The sequence below is a fragment of the Amphiura filiformis genome, chromosome 12 (genome assembly GCF_039555335.1).
Source record: "Amphiura filiformis chromosome 12, Afil_fr2py, whole genome shotgun sequence".
NCBI classification, from domain to species: domain Eukaryota; kingdom Metazoa; phylum Echinodermata; class Ophiuroidea; order Amphilepidida; family Amphiuridae; genus Amphiura; species Amphiura filiformis.
Window position 1 is genome coordinate 13,241,680 of NC_092639.1, and position 19,579 is coordinate 13,261,258.

Below are 19,579 nucleotides of genomic sequence, written 5' to 3' on the forward strand. Positions count from 1 at the left end.
ATATGCCCTTGCAATTGAATTTCTTTTTAGCTATCGTGAGTAGATAGCAAGCTTTTCCGAGTTTGATATAAAAAAAAGCTATAAAATGCCTAAAAAAACTTTCTTGGGTAACACACCACACATTCCACACACACACCCCCATTCTCCCTCACAACAAAAGACCATTTAATGGTTTCAATTCAAGACATTGGAGGAAACCATTTTATGCTTATTATCTTGTCTGCTATCTTCAGTAGACAGCCAAATCTTTGTTATCTGGGGTAGATAGCGACTTATATAAAAGGTATGAAAATACCAAAATCAACTTTATCTGGTCAGGACTTTATCTGTCAGGATGTCTGCGACCAACTCCAACTGAACAGCTTCCGGTTTTAGCAGGAATCCCTCCGCCGGACATCAGAAGGAAAGCAGCCTCCGTAGCTATAGCACTCCGGTCTGAAGAACCAGGACACCTCCTTCATGACACCCTGTCAAGAGCTAGGAACAGTGAGGGGGAAAGCAGGAGATTGGTATCCAGGAAGCTGTTTGCTCAGCAAGCAATAGTCCTGATGAAGACCACACAGCCTAACCAGACAGCCAAGGACTGGACAGCTAAGGCATGGATCTTTTTTCAATTCAAAAATTAAAAATGATCTTTACCCTTTTATATACAAGGGAACTTTATCCATTTTAGAACAGAACAAAGTTTAAAATAGCTTCATGTCATGCTGGAATAATGTGTTTTTTATTCTGGAAAGGAATAAAATCAGTACAAAATCGGCAGTTGTACCCTATACCTTTTCCTATACCAGAAAATATTGTAACACAGAGTAAATGCTATATTATTCACATAGATTTTTTTTCAAAGAAGCATTTTGTATAAAGGTAGCAGATAAGGTTACCTTTTATCCCTCCAAAAAAGGTATAAAAATAGCAATAAGACTCTTCTCCTTGGATCTTTTAGCAGGTTTTGTTCACTTTTGTCTTTTTTCCAAGAATTCCGGAATAAAGAGTAATTTTAAGGAATAAAGTTGGTACTATTAAATCAGCAGTAATCACAATCTCTTTTTTTCCTACACAAGAAATATTTTGTTCCCTATGATGAGAAATTTCAAAAAAACATTTTGTATTTAAAGGCAGGTGATAGGCCTACCTTTTACCCCCACTCCAAATAAGGTACAAAAATACCAAAATGATTCTATTCCCTGGATCTTTTAGCAGGTTCTGTTCATTCAAGTTCAAGTTTATTTCCATCTCTTGTTCCAAAACTTTTGCATCTATGACCCAAAAAATGGAAAGATGGGTACAATTTGGGTAGTATTTTCAAGCTCTTTCTAGGTTTAGATGCAGGTTGCACTATGGTTTGAGAATGGGTGCTTTTCAAAACTTCTCTCAAAAAATCTGCCAAAAAAGTGGTAGTTTTCATTGTTTTCAGCAAAATGTCAGAAAATTTAATTTTTGTCAGGCTATATCATATTTTTCTGCATTGAATATAAATTGAAAAGGACTATTATAAAGGTATATGTGACACAATCTGCACCATGGGGGCCAAAGGAGGCATTTTTGGAAAAAAAATGAGTTACAATATAATTATTACCTTACACAAACATTAGGCTATCACATCCTGAAAACACCAAAGGTCTAGCATACTTGGTTAAGGTTATTAAGTTTTGTGAGGACTATTTTCTTATGTATTTTATTGTTTTTACTCCATATTTTTGTCTTTATCTCAATTTCAAATTTGCCGCCTTTGGCCCCCATGGACCAGATCATGTCACATATATAAACGTTTGGTAATATTTTCACAAACCTGCAGTATATGTTCGTAGAGAGGGATAAGAAAAAAAACCCATGTAGGTTGGTCCTGTGGAGAAACGCATCCTTTTGATATGGATGCACACATGAAGGAATTTACAATTCAGCAGATAGCAATTCAGGAAAGACAGCCTTTTTTTCCCTGTTACACAACATTAATCAAACTGAAAATACTGGTACTCCACACTACACATAATACAATATTAACATCAGTAAACAATAACAAACTTGTCTGTTTAAAAACAAAATGAATTAAAAAAAATTTAAAAAAATAAAAAAACTGACTGGTACAAGTGAAACATTTACCAATAATTTATCTTATTTTATCATTAATACATACCTGGCTCAAAATACTGCAAAATAATGAGAATTCTCTGTAACAAATTCTTCCACGATATGATGCTCTCTGTATTTGATTTGGAAAGTCCTGTTGGTGGTATGATAAATATATATGTTAGAAGTAATAGTTGGGATACTGTTTACATAATAATTTGTTATCGTCTAAAGTTCAAATTTGCCATTATCCCACATTTATCACATTAAGTAAATACACCAAGTGGTTAGAAGGTTCATGTTATTCAATTAATTGAACTGAAAACAAAATGAATTAGAATACAATAAAAATGTGCTAGGATACGGGCTGGTGACAAGGGTATATAAAATTATAAATACCTGTATGGGCTTACCGACCTTTACCCTCAATTCGCAGTAGAAGTATTGATGCAACAGGATTAATTACCATAGCGATAGGTAAATACAATTTTTGAATGTATTGCCCTGCACTAGATGTACACTGTAACTCTGTATTGCACCATTGATTATCAAAGAATAGGCATAAAGACCTGGATCATATTCTATTCACATTATGCTGACATCACTCACACCTGTATGATTAATGTCTTTGAAAAGTATTGAATCTATGATTGCACACATACAGACATGACAAGTGATAAGAGTGGTAATTAATCCTGTTACATCACTACTTCTATGCAAAGTCATAAAAACAACCATCATTTAACCTTGATCTGCACCTACAAGCCCCCAGATGAGATGGTTCTGATACTGATAGGCTATTATTATTAAAGAAAAATATAATAATTATATTGTTTGGTTTCTCAGTGAACAAGTAACAATTAAATTTAAAATATAATGCTGTAGAAATTCCAATTGAATGAACACAGCATGACATGGCGTACACACACCACGCGATGTATGCCAGCGTGTTTGACTGTGTGTGAGTAACTGTGCGGAAGTGAACCCAACCATGCCAACGCACTCATGATTGGTTAGTATTGTATCCAAGGTCGGGCATTCGCATTGTAGTTTGAAATACACAATATACGATCGCGGTGGGATCGAGTACAACTGCAGAAAGCTGTGTTCATTCAATTGACGCGATTCCAAATACAGCGCGCCACCTACGATCACGCCTGGCTGATCTACTTCGCGCAGAGCATCATGGGTAAAGGTCGACATCCATGAGTCGTCGCGTCGACGATAAACCATCGACCCTGGAAACAGAAACGAGTGTTGCTATCGATTACTCAAATTTGCTTATTTACGTTCATGATGATCAGCTGTTGATTCAACCCTCCGACGGTTTTTTTTTCATTCCTGTCTCCTTTTTAAAGTTAATTTCGACAGTCATGGTTTAGGCCTATACCTCTGTTCAGAGTGTTATGCCTATTCCCACACAACCTTATTTTCAAACTTTTCCGAACTTTCCGAGGCGCTTGGGAAAATACTTTAGGCTCTCGTTTACAAGAAAAGAAAACACTTTCAGGTCTTTAAGTAAGTAGGCCTATAATAGACTTTATTAAAAAATATGATAGGGGATAGGCCCGGGGGATAGGCCTACTTCATGCATATATCCTTAAAAAAATTTAAACCTTGTTTGTTTTAAGTAAAGTAGGCCTAATTCTCAATATTTAGAATAACGAAATATTCAATACATATTTTAACAGCATGGACAGCGTAAAGCATTTATTTTTTAATACGATTAAAACGTTTTCGAATTTCAAATGTACTCTATGATTAACCATCTACGGTTAAAACTCGATGTCAAAAATGTTGATGTCTCTGATGCTGATCGACCATCTAGGCCTATAAACCCGATGTCAAAATGTCAATTTTCGAGTTTGGGTACATTGTAGGCCTATAATAGCAAATGCTTTTGATGCAAGACAATTTCAAACAGAAAATTTAATCTAAAACATAAATTGCGTGCCTTTTTATTTCTTGTTTGGATAACTTTTCCCATAATTATTACCATGCGTGATACATGATTAAGATAAAAGCTTTTGGTTTTCAAAAATGTTTTGAACGCTTGTCTTATTTGTATTTTTATTATTGTTTTTCCTAACCTAGGCCTATAGATGTTTTACATTTATAACCTTATAAAGCATTTTTTCGAGTGACGTTTGAAACACTCTTTATAGCATGATGTAGGCCTACTGTATGACCACGAAAGGTCGTAGATTTAGAAGCCATTTCCTTCGATATATAGCCCTATAAACAAAACACTTTGGCCCCAATGTATAATGTCGGGAGAAAATATATACTTGCACTAAACAAATAAACCTGTTAATTTTTAAAATAAACTCTCGTGGTGCAGTTCTGTCAACAAAATTACATAGGCTCAGCCCCTCAATAAATTTGGCGCTGGGGCTCGAATAGACCTACCCTTCTGTGTGAATAGGCACGCGTTTTCATTTTCATTTAGGCCTATAATGGCCTCCAAACTACATTGTTAATCATGTTAAGTTATCTTGTTTTTGTCAAAACACATCAACTGCAAATTGTCCGTTATTGTACAGTAGGCCTATATCCTTCGCCGTAAATCGGTGTGTGTGTGGGGGGGGGGTGTCCCGGTTCGCCCCTTCAGTTTCAAATGAAGCAGGCCTAAACAATGTGTTCACCCCTCCAATAAAGTCCATCCCCAGATTTGACCTCTTTACTATAGGTTGAGTCCTTGATCCATGGGCCTGATCCATTATTTAATATGCAAGAAATGTCGATCCTCCAATTTAAACCTTTCCAATTTGGCCAAAGTCAGTGCCGTAAAGGATGGGCTACACTACAGTTCAGTTCTTTTCATAGTGTTGACTTATAATTTCATGAGAAAGAAAAGGAAAATGGGAAAGATTTTAATCTTTTCCATTTTCTTTTTCTTTTTAAAAAAACATGTATAGGCCTAGGCCTAGGTGTTTAAAATTGTCCAATTGAATTAGTCGAAAAGGTTTTTGATTTTTCAATGTTGTGCCGACCGATAATATGACTAAAAAGAAACTCATTCCAACCAACGTGTGCTATTTGGGAGTAGGCCTAGGCCTACATTAAGAGTAAATTTCCTTGGGTTATGAATTACTAAAGGGGAAAGATGAAATAAAGATGGTATGACATGCAAGAAAGCGGAAGTAAAAATAAAATATGAAAAATTAAAAGAAACATGAATTAATATTAAAATCGGACATGACAATTGTCAAATTTAAACCTTAATTGTGACACGATCTGGTTCATGGGGGCCAAAGGAGGCATTTTTGAAAATTGTGTAACCATTACACGTACAATAGGCTATCATTTTAAACTGACAACACCAAAGGTCTATAATACTTGGTTCTAAAGTTATGAAGTTTTTGCATGCATATTTTCTTGATATAGGCCTACCTTAAAATAATGATCTTTTAAAATTCATGTACTCTTTTGCAGTTTGAAACTTTCTTCATCTTTATTATTATGCTAGAACTCTATGAGGTATTGTTGAAATGCATTAAAGTCTCGAATTGAAATATTAATAAAAAATAAATGTTATTTTTATGCGGTAGGCTATGCCTACAAAGTGTTTTTATTGCGATCGTAATTTTTTAAATGTTTGATAGTAATATAATTAAAAATACAAATTTAGGCTAAAAATAAAATAAAGACAAATCAAACAATTACAAATAACAAAAACGGCAAACCAATGTGATGCATGTTTATAAGTAATGAGTATTAAGAATCTTTTTAAAATTTACTTGAATTTCTTTGCTGTAGGCCTATCCCAGGGCAGCCGCTAAGCGCTTTCGTGCAAAAAAAAACCATCATTTTTAGAAAATGTAGGCCGATTACAAAAGCATAACACCTATAGTATGGATGTTCTTAAGTATGCGGTGTTATATTATTATCGTATTGAACAAACAATAAATTCAGAAAGAATTAAAACAATTTATTCTAATAACCAAAATTTCCATTAAAAAGGACAGGCCTAGGCCTATACTTCGTGATTGACTAGGCTCTCAAGGCGTGATCGGGCTGAAAAGCATCGTAAAGTTTAAAAACAAAAAAGGGCGGTTTTAGAAAATGGGATAACAAAAAGTTAACACCTAGTAGGCCTATCAACATCAAGTTTGCGGGTTTTAGAAAAAGATATGTGAATATCAAAGTGCAATATTTCACTTCAACACAGAAAGTCTCAAAAAATTTCAAAATGTACTACAAAACATTGTGTTTTTAGAGTAATAATCACAAACATGGTCAGCTATGGTTGATGAAAAAGGATGTCGACCCCAGACACGGGCAATGCCAATTTTCACTGCCGTCGTTGGTGGCGCGCTGTATTTGGAATCGCGAGAATTGGAATTCCTACTGTAATTTACCTACTCTGAAAACTAAAACGCAACAATATGTTCTATGTTTTATTGGCTTAAGACTCATGCAAGTTCATTATAAGTTTCCCGTCATCCGCCCGCATCACCTTTTCAATTTGACCAAATCTTTCATTATTTTCATAAAAAAGTCAATTATCTGAAAATTGAGATGGATATAATCCAAATTGAAACTCTCAAAATGTCTGACATCCCCTGCTGATCATAATCAACCGTTTCTTAGCTGTAGGGATAGAGGATGTAGTAAATAATGGAAATTTAAGGATTACCTCATCATGTTTCTAGTGATTACAAAAATTGCTAATTTCTTTTCATTTTAATAAAAACAAATTCAAATCTTTTCTCAATCGGCTGCAAAATGTCTGTAATGATGATCTAAGCATTAATACCTGTTTTGAGATGGTCTTTCATCAACAATATAGGAAATAGCCATATAAATGAAAGTTTTGACAATAATGAATTTTTCCAAAATAATGAATGTAATCATGACCTCATATTTCACTGAAAGAAAATGTGACGGAAAACTTATCATTTCATTTCATTAGCCTAGAAAATAGTTCATATACCTCATTAACATACAATTACTTTGGGTACAGAGTTCAAACTCTAAAAAAAGACATATTGACAGCATGCAACTTCTGAGAAAGAGCCAGTGCTTGCTACATCATGGCTGTTAATGAACTTTGATCAATTTAAAATAGAACAGTATGTCATGCTCCTGACAAACAAAGACCTAGTCTCCCGGAGGGAACCACTTGTATTTTAAATTGTATATCAGCTGCGTACACAAGCTTTTAAAGGTACTCTAATTCCTTTAATAAAATCACACTCTAGATGTAATATGAAAATAATTAATCTAAACTTCAACACTACTTGTTTATTTCCCTTACCGGGAGTGCTTTCGAGGAACTTCCTCGTCATCAGCCGATGTTGTTAGCTCTGATGTTTTCTTGGAAACGGTTGGAGACCAACCAGATCAGGTGACATCACACTTGATGATGTCACCAAAGTTTTTTCCCAAGAAAACATCAGAGCTAACAATATCGGCTGATGACGAGGAAGTTCCTCGAAAGTGCTCCCGGTAAGCGAAATAAACAAGTAGTGTTGAAGTTTAGATTAATTATTTTCATTGTTATTACCACTACATATGGATCTGCAATTCTATATAAAGATTGCACAAAAAGTAACGCAGCTGTTATAAATATGCCTATAGCATCAGAACTAATAATTGTGTTCACAATATTTCAACATAGAAAGAAAGATGATTTATTTACGTGCATTTTGATACCCCATTTGTCCAAAAATGCTCAAATTTAACAGTTGTAGCTATTTGTATTGATGCAAAGATAATGGGGGGTTTTACGTGCCACAATGCTTGCATAATAACCATTGATTGCTGTAAACTGCAACTTTTAAATTTGGGTATTTTTCTTTAAAAGCACTACTGTGTTGTTAATATCGAACATTATTTGACAAATGGGGTATCAAAATGTGCTTACATAAATCATCCTTCTTTCTATGTAGAAATATTGTGGAAACATTTATTAGTTCTGAAGCTATAGGCATATTTATAACAGCTGCGATACTCTTCGTGCAGACTTTAGATGTAATATGTTATAAGTAGGGTTCCAAGTAAAGTGTCGGATATGTGCCGAATGACCATAAGGCCAAAACCCCGAACATGGCCAAGGCATGAACATGACAAAGGTCCAAGTTGATTCAGCAAAAACATGTAAATCCAGCGATGCTGATCGAGGTCTTCAGTATATACTCGGAGACTTGTTTTGACTTTAAAATATTTGAAAACTAAACAAGTATAATATGCATGTGCTTGTTTAAATACCATGTAATTGCCATATTAAGCAATTTAAATATCTTGCCTTTGTTCTTGCCTTCGGGAGGACTGGTTAGTGTAGTGGTCTTCTCACTCGATTCTCATCATTGCGACCCGGGTTCAATTCCCCACGTTGCCACATGTGAGTTTGGTTGCCAATCCAGGCTCGTCCTCGCAGGTTTTTGTCTGGGTGCTCTTGTTTTCCTCCTGCATCTAAAATCAGACCTCAGCCCATATTGTCCCATCATATTCGGTTGGCACCCAATTTAGTAACCTCTGAGCAAACTCACAACATTTCCCTATTTATAGTAAGACAGACTTACAAATGGGAACTCATAACATCATGGACTGATATAGAATTGTGGCACAGAGTTGGGTGCAGAACTTAGCTGTGCTTTGCGTAATACATGACTGGTGCATGCTATACCGTATGTGAATTACACAAGCATAAGTTGGAACTTATTCCATGTTATTTTTTTTTAATGTGTGCCCCGTATAAAACCACGCCGTGTGATTGCTTTCTCCTTTTTTGTATTGTGCTACAAACCGATCAAAGAAATAATTCACCATTTATCACAACAAAATGCAGTATTGATTAAATTTTAGAAGATTGTTTTTGGTAAACATTTTGGAGAATCTTGCATGACAACAAACTATTTTGTTATATTATCAATATCTTGATTGCGGAATGGGTTGCAGAGGATCTGGGAAGATGATATAGCAAAGTATAAATGTTGGGTTGACATCCCAGCAAACATAAAAAGGTTTTTAAAATGTTAAAAACACATTGTGGTTTTAGTCAAAATGCTCTAACAACATTTAAATGTCCAGTGTAGAGATCATGAAAACATTTTTAAAACGTTTTATATGAAAAAAAAACCATTTCCAAAATAAGTTATTGCAAAATATTTTTGACAAACATTATTAAAATGTTTTATACCCTTTATAAAACATAAATGCATGTCGGGTTATATTATAAATAATCCGACATGCATTTTGTTGGCCGTATCACATAGTGACATATTTGCAAAATACTCATTTTGAGAAAATAGAATTTGAAAATTTAGCGATTTTCATTTGTTGCATACTCTTGATTAAAACATTATTGAAGATTAAACCCTGGTTAAAAGTAATGCAAATATACCATATTTTCAATGTAATTCACTTATCACTATCGGAGCATAACTTATTTGGCAAAAAATCAATAATTAAATATAATACATCACTATGTGAAATGTGAAAAGGACAAATGACAATTTTGCCATTCAAATGACAAATACCTTGTGCAAATACATCACTATGTGAAACAGTTGCGCAAATACGTCAATATGTGAAAAGGACAAAGCAGCACAAATACGTCACTATGTGACACAGCAAATTCTTCACATTGATTTGTTTTCACTTGACTGTGAGTCGCATCATCAACCGGAAGTGACGTGGCACCGACCCATAGAATATTTGTAGTTGTGCTGTGCACACATGTTTTGTGCCACCAGTTCCACTGGTTGCCAACTGGTATGAAGTTAGATTGATTTCACTATAAATTTTCCTGAATTGTAAAAAGATTTGGTGAGATAATGTGTATGTATATCTGTCATAAACACCAACCATTTTCAGTGCCTTACCTCCTGCTCAATACCATAGATGTCAATACTGCCAGAAATGCACTACATACATTTGAAAACCTGAGTGGAAGAAGGGCCCAACTCCATTTTTTTACGAAAATGAGTTAGACCCAGCATTTTATTGCCAGCAGACTGTTTTTCCTTGTGTGTGAAAGATGAGCCAAAATAAACTCTCGAAATAGTCTTCCACTTACACTTAATCATGGTTTTCATGGAAGAAAGGCCCAACTCCATGGAGTTGGGCCCTTCTTCCACAAATATTGGGTTAAAGATGAATTTTGTTCATCCATGAATTCTGCTTTTCACTACAATAAACTTTCTTGCTAACATACTACATGCTTCTATTTGTGCAATTAATGGATAATTACCAAATTTCTGTAGCTATTTATAACACATCTGCTTACGGAATTGGCACTTGCAGTATATTAGTGGAAGAAGGGCCCAACTCCAGCTCGCATTAAGACCTGTACCGTAACCATGGAAACATCATATATAATTTTGAATGTATGTAATATTGTATGTTTATGTATTAAAGGTCCCCTGAAGATGAAAACATTCTGTCTATAAAATTTGTCCAAATATTAAGTTTTTTCTTAATATCTCGAAAACAGTTTTGATGGAGTTGGGCCCTTCTTCCACTCAGGTATTCATTTGTCCCTCAATATTGCATTCTCTACATACCACTTGGAAAGTCCCGTTAGTGTTATGATCTGATAAATATATCATTTTGGAACTAAAATTTCAGACTTTTATTTACTTTGGTGATACCTATCACCATTAACATACAATACAACCATATCGGGTACAGAGTTCAAAATGAAAAAAAAACTCTTGGTACTCATTCCCTACTGCAACCACGTTCACAACCTTCACTCATATATGCTATCAATGTTTGCAAAGTTTTTTTTATGTAATTTAATCTAACAAGCCAGGCAAAGTTTCTCAAATGCCAATACATTATATTTCTACCAAGACAGGCAAAGTCCACAAATTTTATTTCAACATTCAAAGATTTTCCAGATTGACAGCCTCATCCCCCCACACACACTTTAACATGCAGATTTTGGTATCGGATGAAAGATCATATTTTTCTCTTTGAACAAGTCCAGAAATTTACTTGCGTTTTAGACGTTTCATCTTCTGTACAGACGATTTAATTAGATATTAGATTTAAGATCACATTTTTCTCATAACCCCAGTGAAACTTCAGGCCTGAATGTTTTCAGTCATGAGAATGGCTTTTTTGAAAACTGCCTGAAAAAGCATGTGAATTTGGCCTTAAAAGGCCCAAAACAGGCTGAAAAAAATTAAAATGCATATATTTGGAAGACAAAATAGCCTGGTACTTTTCTATGTAGGGGTGCAGACAGCTTTCTTTGTGGGGGGGAATCACAAAATTAGCAACTAGCATTTGGGGTGAAGAAGAAAATAAGATTATTATTCAAAGTTTAAATTTGCTCACCTGAGAGTTTTTGGAATGTAGCACTATTCCTTGTTCACTTTGACTGTCGGACCATGATGTACGTCACGTGGCAGACTATAGCAAGGAGTTCTAGAATTTCTTTCATGGGCATCGTGGAGGCATTTCATGCCAAATTCATGTTTAATACTTTTGATAGCTGCTTTGGTGAAGTCACAATGAAGAAAATTATTAAACTATTACTCAAAGCGGACATTTGCTCACCTGAGAGCTTGCGGAATGTAGCACAATTCCTTAATCACTAAGTTGATGGACTGGTGAAAGATAGTGTGTAGTATCTTGAATATAGAATAAGGGTTAGTGTTAGGGTTTAGGTTTAAGGTTTATGGTTAGGGTTAGGGTTTAGGGTCAGGGAGCCTTATTCTATATTCGGACTAGAGAACCCGATATTCGGACTAGCGAACCTTTTTTAGAATTCGAACTAGCGAATGTAAATTATGTGTTCGGACCAGCGTACCTTCGGACTAAGGAGCCTTCGGACTAGGGAACCTTCGGACTAGAGAGTTGTCATCGCATTTTCTAGCTTGTCTTTTTATCATTCTCCTCCACTTTCCTTTTGATTAGTATTTTTCCATGTTTCTTGCTCTCCCTGATATTTTTGTAGAAACGAATTCTCTCATCTTTCAATTTGCCTATATAATATGCTGCGCTTTCAAACATCTGATTTTGTTTTGATTGATATTTTTGCATTTCTTGATTTGTTACCATTATTAACTACGTGTTACAGCACCATGAGCATCTTTTTAAGGTGGATATCGGCCATTTATAAGTTTCATTATTACTTTTTTATTGTTATATTGTTATATAATAAACAAACTTGACAAAAATTGTAGTTGCCATTTTTGGTTCATTTCTTTCATTCTTCCAAATGAATAAAGTAACAGTACAGTAAAACATAAAAGAATGAATAAAAACACAAGTTTGCTGTATATAATCAGGAGAATAATTAACTCAAGCTACTGGCCACTTCATAGGTTTCATTCAGGTTGTATTCATTATGAATCCAATTCATTTTGTTGACTGCATCACATATGCAAATGTTCCCTGGGCATCATGAAAGAACAGAGGATTACTTGTATTACCCCGAGTAACCCGGGTTTAAAAGAAGAAATAAAAACAAATAAACAATGCTTAGTCCTTGGTAGGTTATACCCCGTTTCTTGATCAAGATTTTATTTTTACTTGGTCCTTAAATGAAAATTTAACAATTTGGAATCATATTCAGTATTAGAGATATGGGTAAAAGTTGCACTTTTACATGGATTTCCTGTTGTGTTATTAAAACTAAGACTGCACAAGTCTTGATTACAAAACAATACAAAGACAAACATTTATTGCATAATTACTTTCAGATCATTGGACAGTTCCTTTCCTGAAGTTCCTTTGCAAGAATTGTCTTTTGTACTAATTAATGATTTCATGATCTTTTCAAAAAGATGGATTTCTACTAATTTATATATAAGAAAACTTTAAGTTAGATCTATCAAAATGGGATTGTTATAGAGTATCCATTCTTTATAATAATTGCTCACTTGAAGAAGAAAAATTTATGTAACCTTTTGGATATGATGATTTCTCCAGAGCTGCTTGCAGAACATCATTTTGCAATTTCACCAACCAGGTTGAAGAGTATGTTATTGCAATTTTTTAGCCAATTCAGTCATCATTGAGACATCATATATTAGCCACATCATTGTAGTATATAGAAATAAATAGTAGTATATCAATGTTTATGCACAAATGTAGACAAGTTCTCCAACCATTTTATCAATGATAACACCCAAACTGTCTGAATAGTTAACCCCATGGGCACTACTTCATGCTAATATATTGGCCTCTGAGAACTTTTGTGATTGGTTAAAATGAGGGCTATACCATCTGTTGAGCCAATCAGAGACATGGTAAGAATGGTCAGTAGGGCTGATGGAGATTAAGCTTAAAATTATTGAGAGATCTAAAAGCTATATTTTGATTGGTTACGCAGATGCTTTTGTCGAGTAAATTAACCAATCAGGGGAACTGTAAGAAAAGTAGTAGTGTCCATGGGGTTAACGTGTATGTATTTCACATGTTTGAAATCAATTGAATACCAGGTTACCTTCGCTGCAAATGTTCAAGTCTCATGTCGCTAAAATAATTCACACTTCATCAAAATTTCCAATTGTTTGATGTAGATTTGATCATTTATATGTTGTTAGTCATTTCCTTGTTAGATATGTGTATAAAAGTGCAAAAAGAAGTAAAATTATTTAAATTCTTCATCTAATCACATTAGTCAAAACATTTAAATTAATCACACAGCTGCAATGATTACAGAAACACGTTTCATAGGATACAAATCACACATGTTGAAGTCACTTGGCTTTCTTCTGCTCTAGTTTCTTGAGATTCCTACGTCGTAGATCTTTATGCATATGCACCTGGACAGCGTTGACGAGCCATTCTGGAGCTGCATCTGCAACCCAACCCTGTAATAGGAAACAAATACAATAAACATGTTGATGTTTGAGATACAATATGGTTCAAAAAGATGTTGCTGAACTTGCGAATTTGTAAAAATGGTTTTCAATATCAGTACCAGGATTTTTATGTGCAAACAGCACCTCATGTATTAACCCTGTCCTTCAGTTTGTTCGTTCGTTCATTCGTAACAAACCTTGCTTCATACTTTCATGCAAATTGCACATTTAAAAGTGGGTAACCTGATTGACAGTCTCATCCCCCCACTTTAACCCCATCAAAATGCAGATTTTGGTATCAGGTGAAAGTTCATATTTTTCTCATTAACATATTGAAATTAGGCGTTTCCAAATCAATATTTCTGCAGAAATCATCAAAAAACTATCAAAATTAGTCTTGATTGTGGTATACCATGTTTGAGACTAACAGTTTTTTGATAATATCTTCGGAAATACAGATTTGGAACTCCTAATTTCAATATCTTAATAAGAAAAAAAAATAGGATCTCTCATTTGATATCAATTTGTTACATGATGGTTATCACTATAAATAAAAACACTGTAGACTATCAGTATCATGCTGTATAATAATGCAATAATTCCATAAGGAACATTTACAAGGAACATTTACATGTTCTTTTTGCATCAATGTTTGAAAGGGACGGCATTTTATGTTATATATGTAACTTTTAAAGAATTTGATTTTCCAAATATATCAGGTCACCTTCCGATTATAAGGAATGTGCTTACCTGTATAGAATGCATAAGACACCCATTGGTGCGGGTTTCACTGCCTAGCGCTCCCAATGCACTGCTTACATATGATGATGGAGTAGGAACAGTCAGAGAGGCACGGCGGATCTTGCTTAGCTTGGTCGACACAAAGAATGGTAGTACAGACTGCAGTGAACAGTAGACAAATATCAAAGGCAAAGAATTTTAATGAAAACTGGCATTTCTGATCTTTGTAAGGATAATTAGCATCTTTAAGCTTGAGCATTACCATGCTCAGCACTAAACATACGATCTTAGCACAATGCATTAGATGCAGAACGCAGAACAAAAACAAATAATCAAAGTTTACCAAGCACATGGTGAAATAATCTATTTTGCCCACCATGAGAAACATGTAAACATAAGGTATATTGCCGATACCAATTGTTAGGCAAACATGATGCATGCTTAGAATGAAAAGGGCTCAAAGGTTATCAAATACATCACCCGCATTGGTAAATTTGAGCCCTTTTTACTCCTAGCATGCATCAATTCTGCCTATCGATCGCTATCAGCAATATACCTTATGGCAGTGGTGGTACTCTATAGTTGTTTGATAGTCCTCTTCCAACCAACCCTGATCTGGAAAATCTGAACAAAAGGGTTTTTTTACTGCACAAATGGATACCGACCCTAATTTTGGAAATTCCAGAAAAAGTTGGGTTTTTTTTCAATATTTTTGACATCCTGAAAAGTTCTTTTTACAGTTTCTAAACACTTCTAAACTATATTGAAAAGATGAATGAAGTGGTATATAGTAGAGAAATATCCCAATTCAATTATTTGGGCTCTTTATTAAGTTAATTAAAGGCATTCAGTCATGTTTTCGCTTATGACCTTTAAAAAAAAAAAAATATTTAAATATCCGGACCGACCGACCCAAATCTGAAAAATTTGTGGAGGACAAGCAAACTATCTTTTTTTGGGCCTTATGAGAATACATTTCAGGATAGTGCCACAATTTTTAATTTGCTACAGCAAAACAAAGAGTAATGGATATGATTTCCACCCTCTTAAAAGCATCCGCTTTCCCAATAAGTTCAAATAATAAGCAAGCTTGTAGGATGTACACAAACAAACCAATAAACTTCTTATACAACTCTTCCTTTCACTTTGGAAGTGACATCTGCGCATTTACGCAGTTGCACAGCAAGCATCCTGACGAAACACCCTTTGCATGCGTGCATACACTCTGCCCGATAATGTTAGCATGCGTAGTGATTTCGATACTGCAACTAGCCAAATACACACCTATGTCACTACCAAGCTCAAAGTGAGACAACGCATATTGCATCAAACTAGGATTTACCTGGAAGATAATTCCTTTGGAACCATATTCAATCTCAAGCCCTCTTGAGAAGAAGTCCATGTAGGCCTGCAAGATATGAAAGATGATGAGAAATATTCAAACAATGGTGTTGTTCAGCTGGTCTTAAAATGCAAAAGCATTGATACATACATTACTTATAAGTAAGGTTAAAAGCACTGGGGCAAGAACATTAACTCTGATTCAAGAGTTTTGGTGAGAACTGCCTAATCGATTCTCACACCTGCCTAATCGATTCTCACAAAGATTTTCTTTAACAAATTTGTATGAATCAAAGCTGTTTCTCGTCAATTTTCAAATCTATACAGAAGATCATATGTGAGAATCAAATGATTTGCACAAAATTAAAATGCAAGAATCAATATTAATTCTAATATAAAGACCGATTCTAATATCGAGACTGATTCCCATATATATTCTTGTTAACAGATAATCATGAATCAAAGTTGATACTTGCAAAATTGAAATAAAACCATGTTTACACATTATTATGTTAAGATGCCAACTTGTCTGAAACGGAAGGTTTTCAACCAATGTGTACTACCAGCCATGACCTATGGAGCTGAAACATGGTCACTTACTAAGAGGATGGAGCAAAAACTGAAAACTGCACAGCATAGCATGGAAAGATGCATGCTGGGCTTCACCAAAAGGGATAGGAAAATAGTGGCATGGATCAGGAGCCAAACAGAAGTTACAGACATAATCCACACAATAAAGATGAAGAAGTGGCATTAGGCTGGCCATCTTGCAAGATCAACAGATAATAGATGGACAAAGAATGTCACAGAATGGAGGCCTTGGCTGGGCTCAAGACACCAAGGCAGACAGAAAGTCAGATGGAGGGATGAGATAGCAAGTTTCATAGGGATCAGGTGGATGGCAAAAGCAAATGACAGGAATCTTTGGTACCAACTTGGGGAGGCTTTCGCCCTGCAGTGGGCTGAATACGGCTGATGATGATGATGATGTTTTGATGAATCCAAGTGTGTGAAAATATTGGATCCAACACATAATAATGATAAAATATTTGGATGCTTTACACCCAATATTTATTGGTCTCACTATGAGTTTTAAAATATTGGACGAGACGTAAATTTTAAAACTCATAGCTCGACCAATAAATATGGGCTTAATCGATCCAATTTTATATCAAAGAGAAGTCAACTTTAATTGCAACAATGAATTCAGATTACAACTAAGGATTAGAATTTATTATTTTTGAACAGGTTCTCCTGAGAACAGCATGTTCTCCTGGCCAAATATGGTAGTCAACTTCAAAACTAAAGTGAATTTTGAGTTTTATGCTCTCAATTGCTCATTCTTCAATATTCATTATTAATCCACTCCTAATGGTGGGTTTGTTTACACTGCAAAATTGTGATTTGCAGTCCAGTTTGAATTTTAAAAAAGTTGATATGTGTCGACTTCAGAAACAGAGTTCAAAACACGACAACCCTTTTACACACAAATGAAGTCGAGTTCAAATTTGACTGAAGTCAACTTCAGGCTCTGTGTGAACAGGATCTAATATCCCGTTTACATTGGGCGAAATTTGTAATCGAATTCACTTAAGTCGTAATCAACTTAATTCGTATCATACGTGTAAACAGGTACAGTTGTAATTAATCGCAATTCAAAAGTCGTAATTCCAATGATGACTTGTATTATCATTCATTTCAAGTGAATTCAAATAGGTCGTCATTAATTATGACTTTTCGCTAATGCAGGGGTGTGATTGGTGCTTTAAGAAAAAACCCCAAAGGCAATGAAATTGCGAAGCGGAGCGAGTGAAGCGAGTGGAGCTCTCGCCTGTTGTGGCCGGGGGTCCAGGGGCCCGCTTAAGGGCCCCTGGTTGGGGTCCAGGGGGCGAAGCAGAGGGGTTTTACACACTTGAGCACCACTGGAGATGCAATTTCATGGGGTAAAATGCAAAAATGAGAAACTGTTATAGTATAAAAACATTTATTATCTGTGAATACATACTTCCACCATCCTCATATTCCAGCATACAGTCACACCACTGGCATTTACAGTAGCCGCGTTTGTTGACTTTCTTAAAATAATCCCTGAAATAAGCTTTCTTGGTGTTCCCGGCACCGACCAAGTCAGCAATGTCTTGCTCTTCCTCCAGCCAACTAAATTTCCAAGCATTTTTGAGACCTTCATCCACAGAGAGATCCCCGTCTCTGTCAATATATTGATCCATTATTTGCATGCAATTCTTTCACATGGGCGATCTCAATCAAACATATTCGCGATCGCGGAAATACGCACTACAAAGACAGGCATTATAACACAGGATTATGAACTTCGCACGTGCAAACAGAGATGATATCGTGACACATAGCCTCGTTACCAAGTTTGACTAGCCAAAGGACATGCTGCGATCATGCACCACAGTAACGGCGCACCGCGGAACATACGGCCGGCAAAAGCTGCAAATGAGATTATTTTGCGAGCATAAACTAACAAGAAATTCTTTAAAAAGATCGTCGCGGCAGATTATTTTTTTGATTTTCCGGGGGAATTTTGGGAATTTTCTAAATTCCCAAAATTCCTGAAATGTTCATTTCTTTACAAAAAATCCGGAAATCCGGAAAAACCACACCCCTGCTAAAGTAAATGAACATGTTGTTGAATTCGTATTAACCTGCCGTAACCATTGTAACTAACGAATTCGATATTCGGGAAGGCAAATTTGGAATCGAATTAAGCCGATGTAGTGTAAACACCCACCAAACGAATTAATCTGCTGTCGTAATTCAAAATACAGCTTAAGACGATTACGACTTTTGCTCAATGTAAACGGGGTATTAGTTTACACAGCAACAAATTCTCAGGTATGCATGTTTCTCCCATACACATTTTTATATATTTTGAGCAGTGTTGCATAATCTCACCTTAGTTGAAGAATACACAGTTAGTAGAGGACTGGGGTTCATTCCTGAAGCAGACGATACATTGATGATGATTCCTTTTTTCCTACAGACATGACAAATAGTAATTATTTCATCAAAAAATTTACAAGAATATGGTGTGATTGTTCATTTGAATGTTTTCAATTGTATTAGAGATGAATCACAATTAAAACTGCTAAAACCCTTCCGTATGCACAAAACAAGTTAGACCAGATCTAACTTAAGACCTTGTTCTAACTTTAGAGGTTAGAATTAGGGAGAGATCCCTTTTCTTTTCCTCCTTTACTCCTAGTTAAGTCTACAAATTAAACTGCAGCTATCCAATTTTAAGCTACATGTATTTGCCCTTCACAGGATCTAAAATAATATAGAACTTATCTCCATAGTTAGACCAGGTCTAAAGTTAGGCCTGGGGTCCATTTCACTCAACTTTACGAAGTTTCGTAAGTCTCGAAATCGTTTGTAACGAAAGTTCTATTTCACTGAACTTACTTACGAACGGTACCCTTTGTAAGTAATAGGGTTTTATTACAGGGACCCTTTGTAAAGTTACGTCTAGTATTGGGTATTTGTAGCTTTACGAACGGTTACTTAGGTTACGAAGTAGTGAAATGGATCCCTGGTCTAACTTGTTTTGTGCATACTACGGATCTTGTTTATTTGTTTGCTAGCACATGGTTAAACAATCTGCTCATACTATGATCAAAATTATTTGAATTTGT

General features: G+C 35.2%; 1 protein-coding gene across 1 annotated transcript in view; it reads right to left on the reverse strand.

Moving 5' to 3' along the window:
• Positions 1-12,511: 12,511 nt before the first annotated feature.
• LOC140165815 (very-long-chain 3-oxoacyl-CoA reductase-B-like) overlaps positions 12,512-19,579 on the reverse strand; it is a 31,316-nt gene continuing 24,248 nt past the window's right edge. Inside the window, exons 7-10 of the mRNA XM_072189138.1 lie at positions 18,840-18,921; positions 15,919-15,984; positions 14,586-14,735; positions 12,512-13,844 (exon numbers count right to left, since the gene is read on the reverse strand). Coding sequence (XP_072045239.1) covers positions 13,731-13,844; positions 14,586-14,735; positions 15,919-15,984; positions 18,840-18,921 — 412 coding nt within the window. The 3' untranslated portion in view covers positions 12,512-13,730. The remainder of the gene's footprint in view (positions 13,845-14,585; positions 14,736-15,918; positions 15,985-18,839; positions 18,922-19,579) is intronic.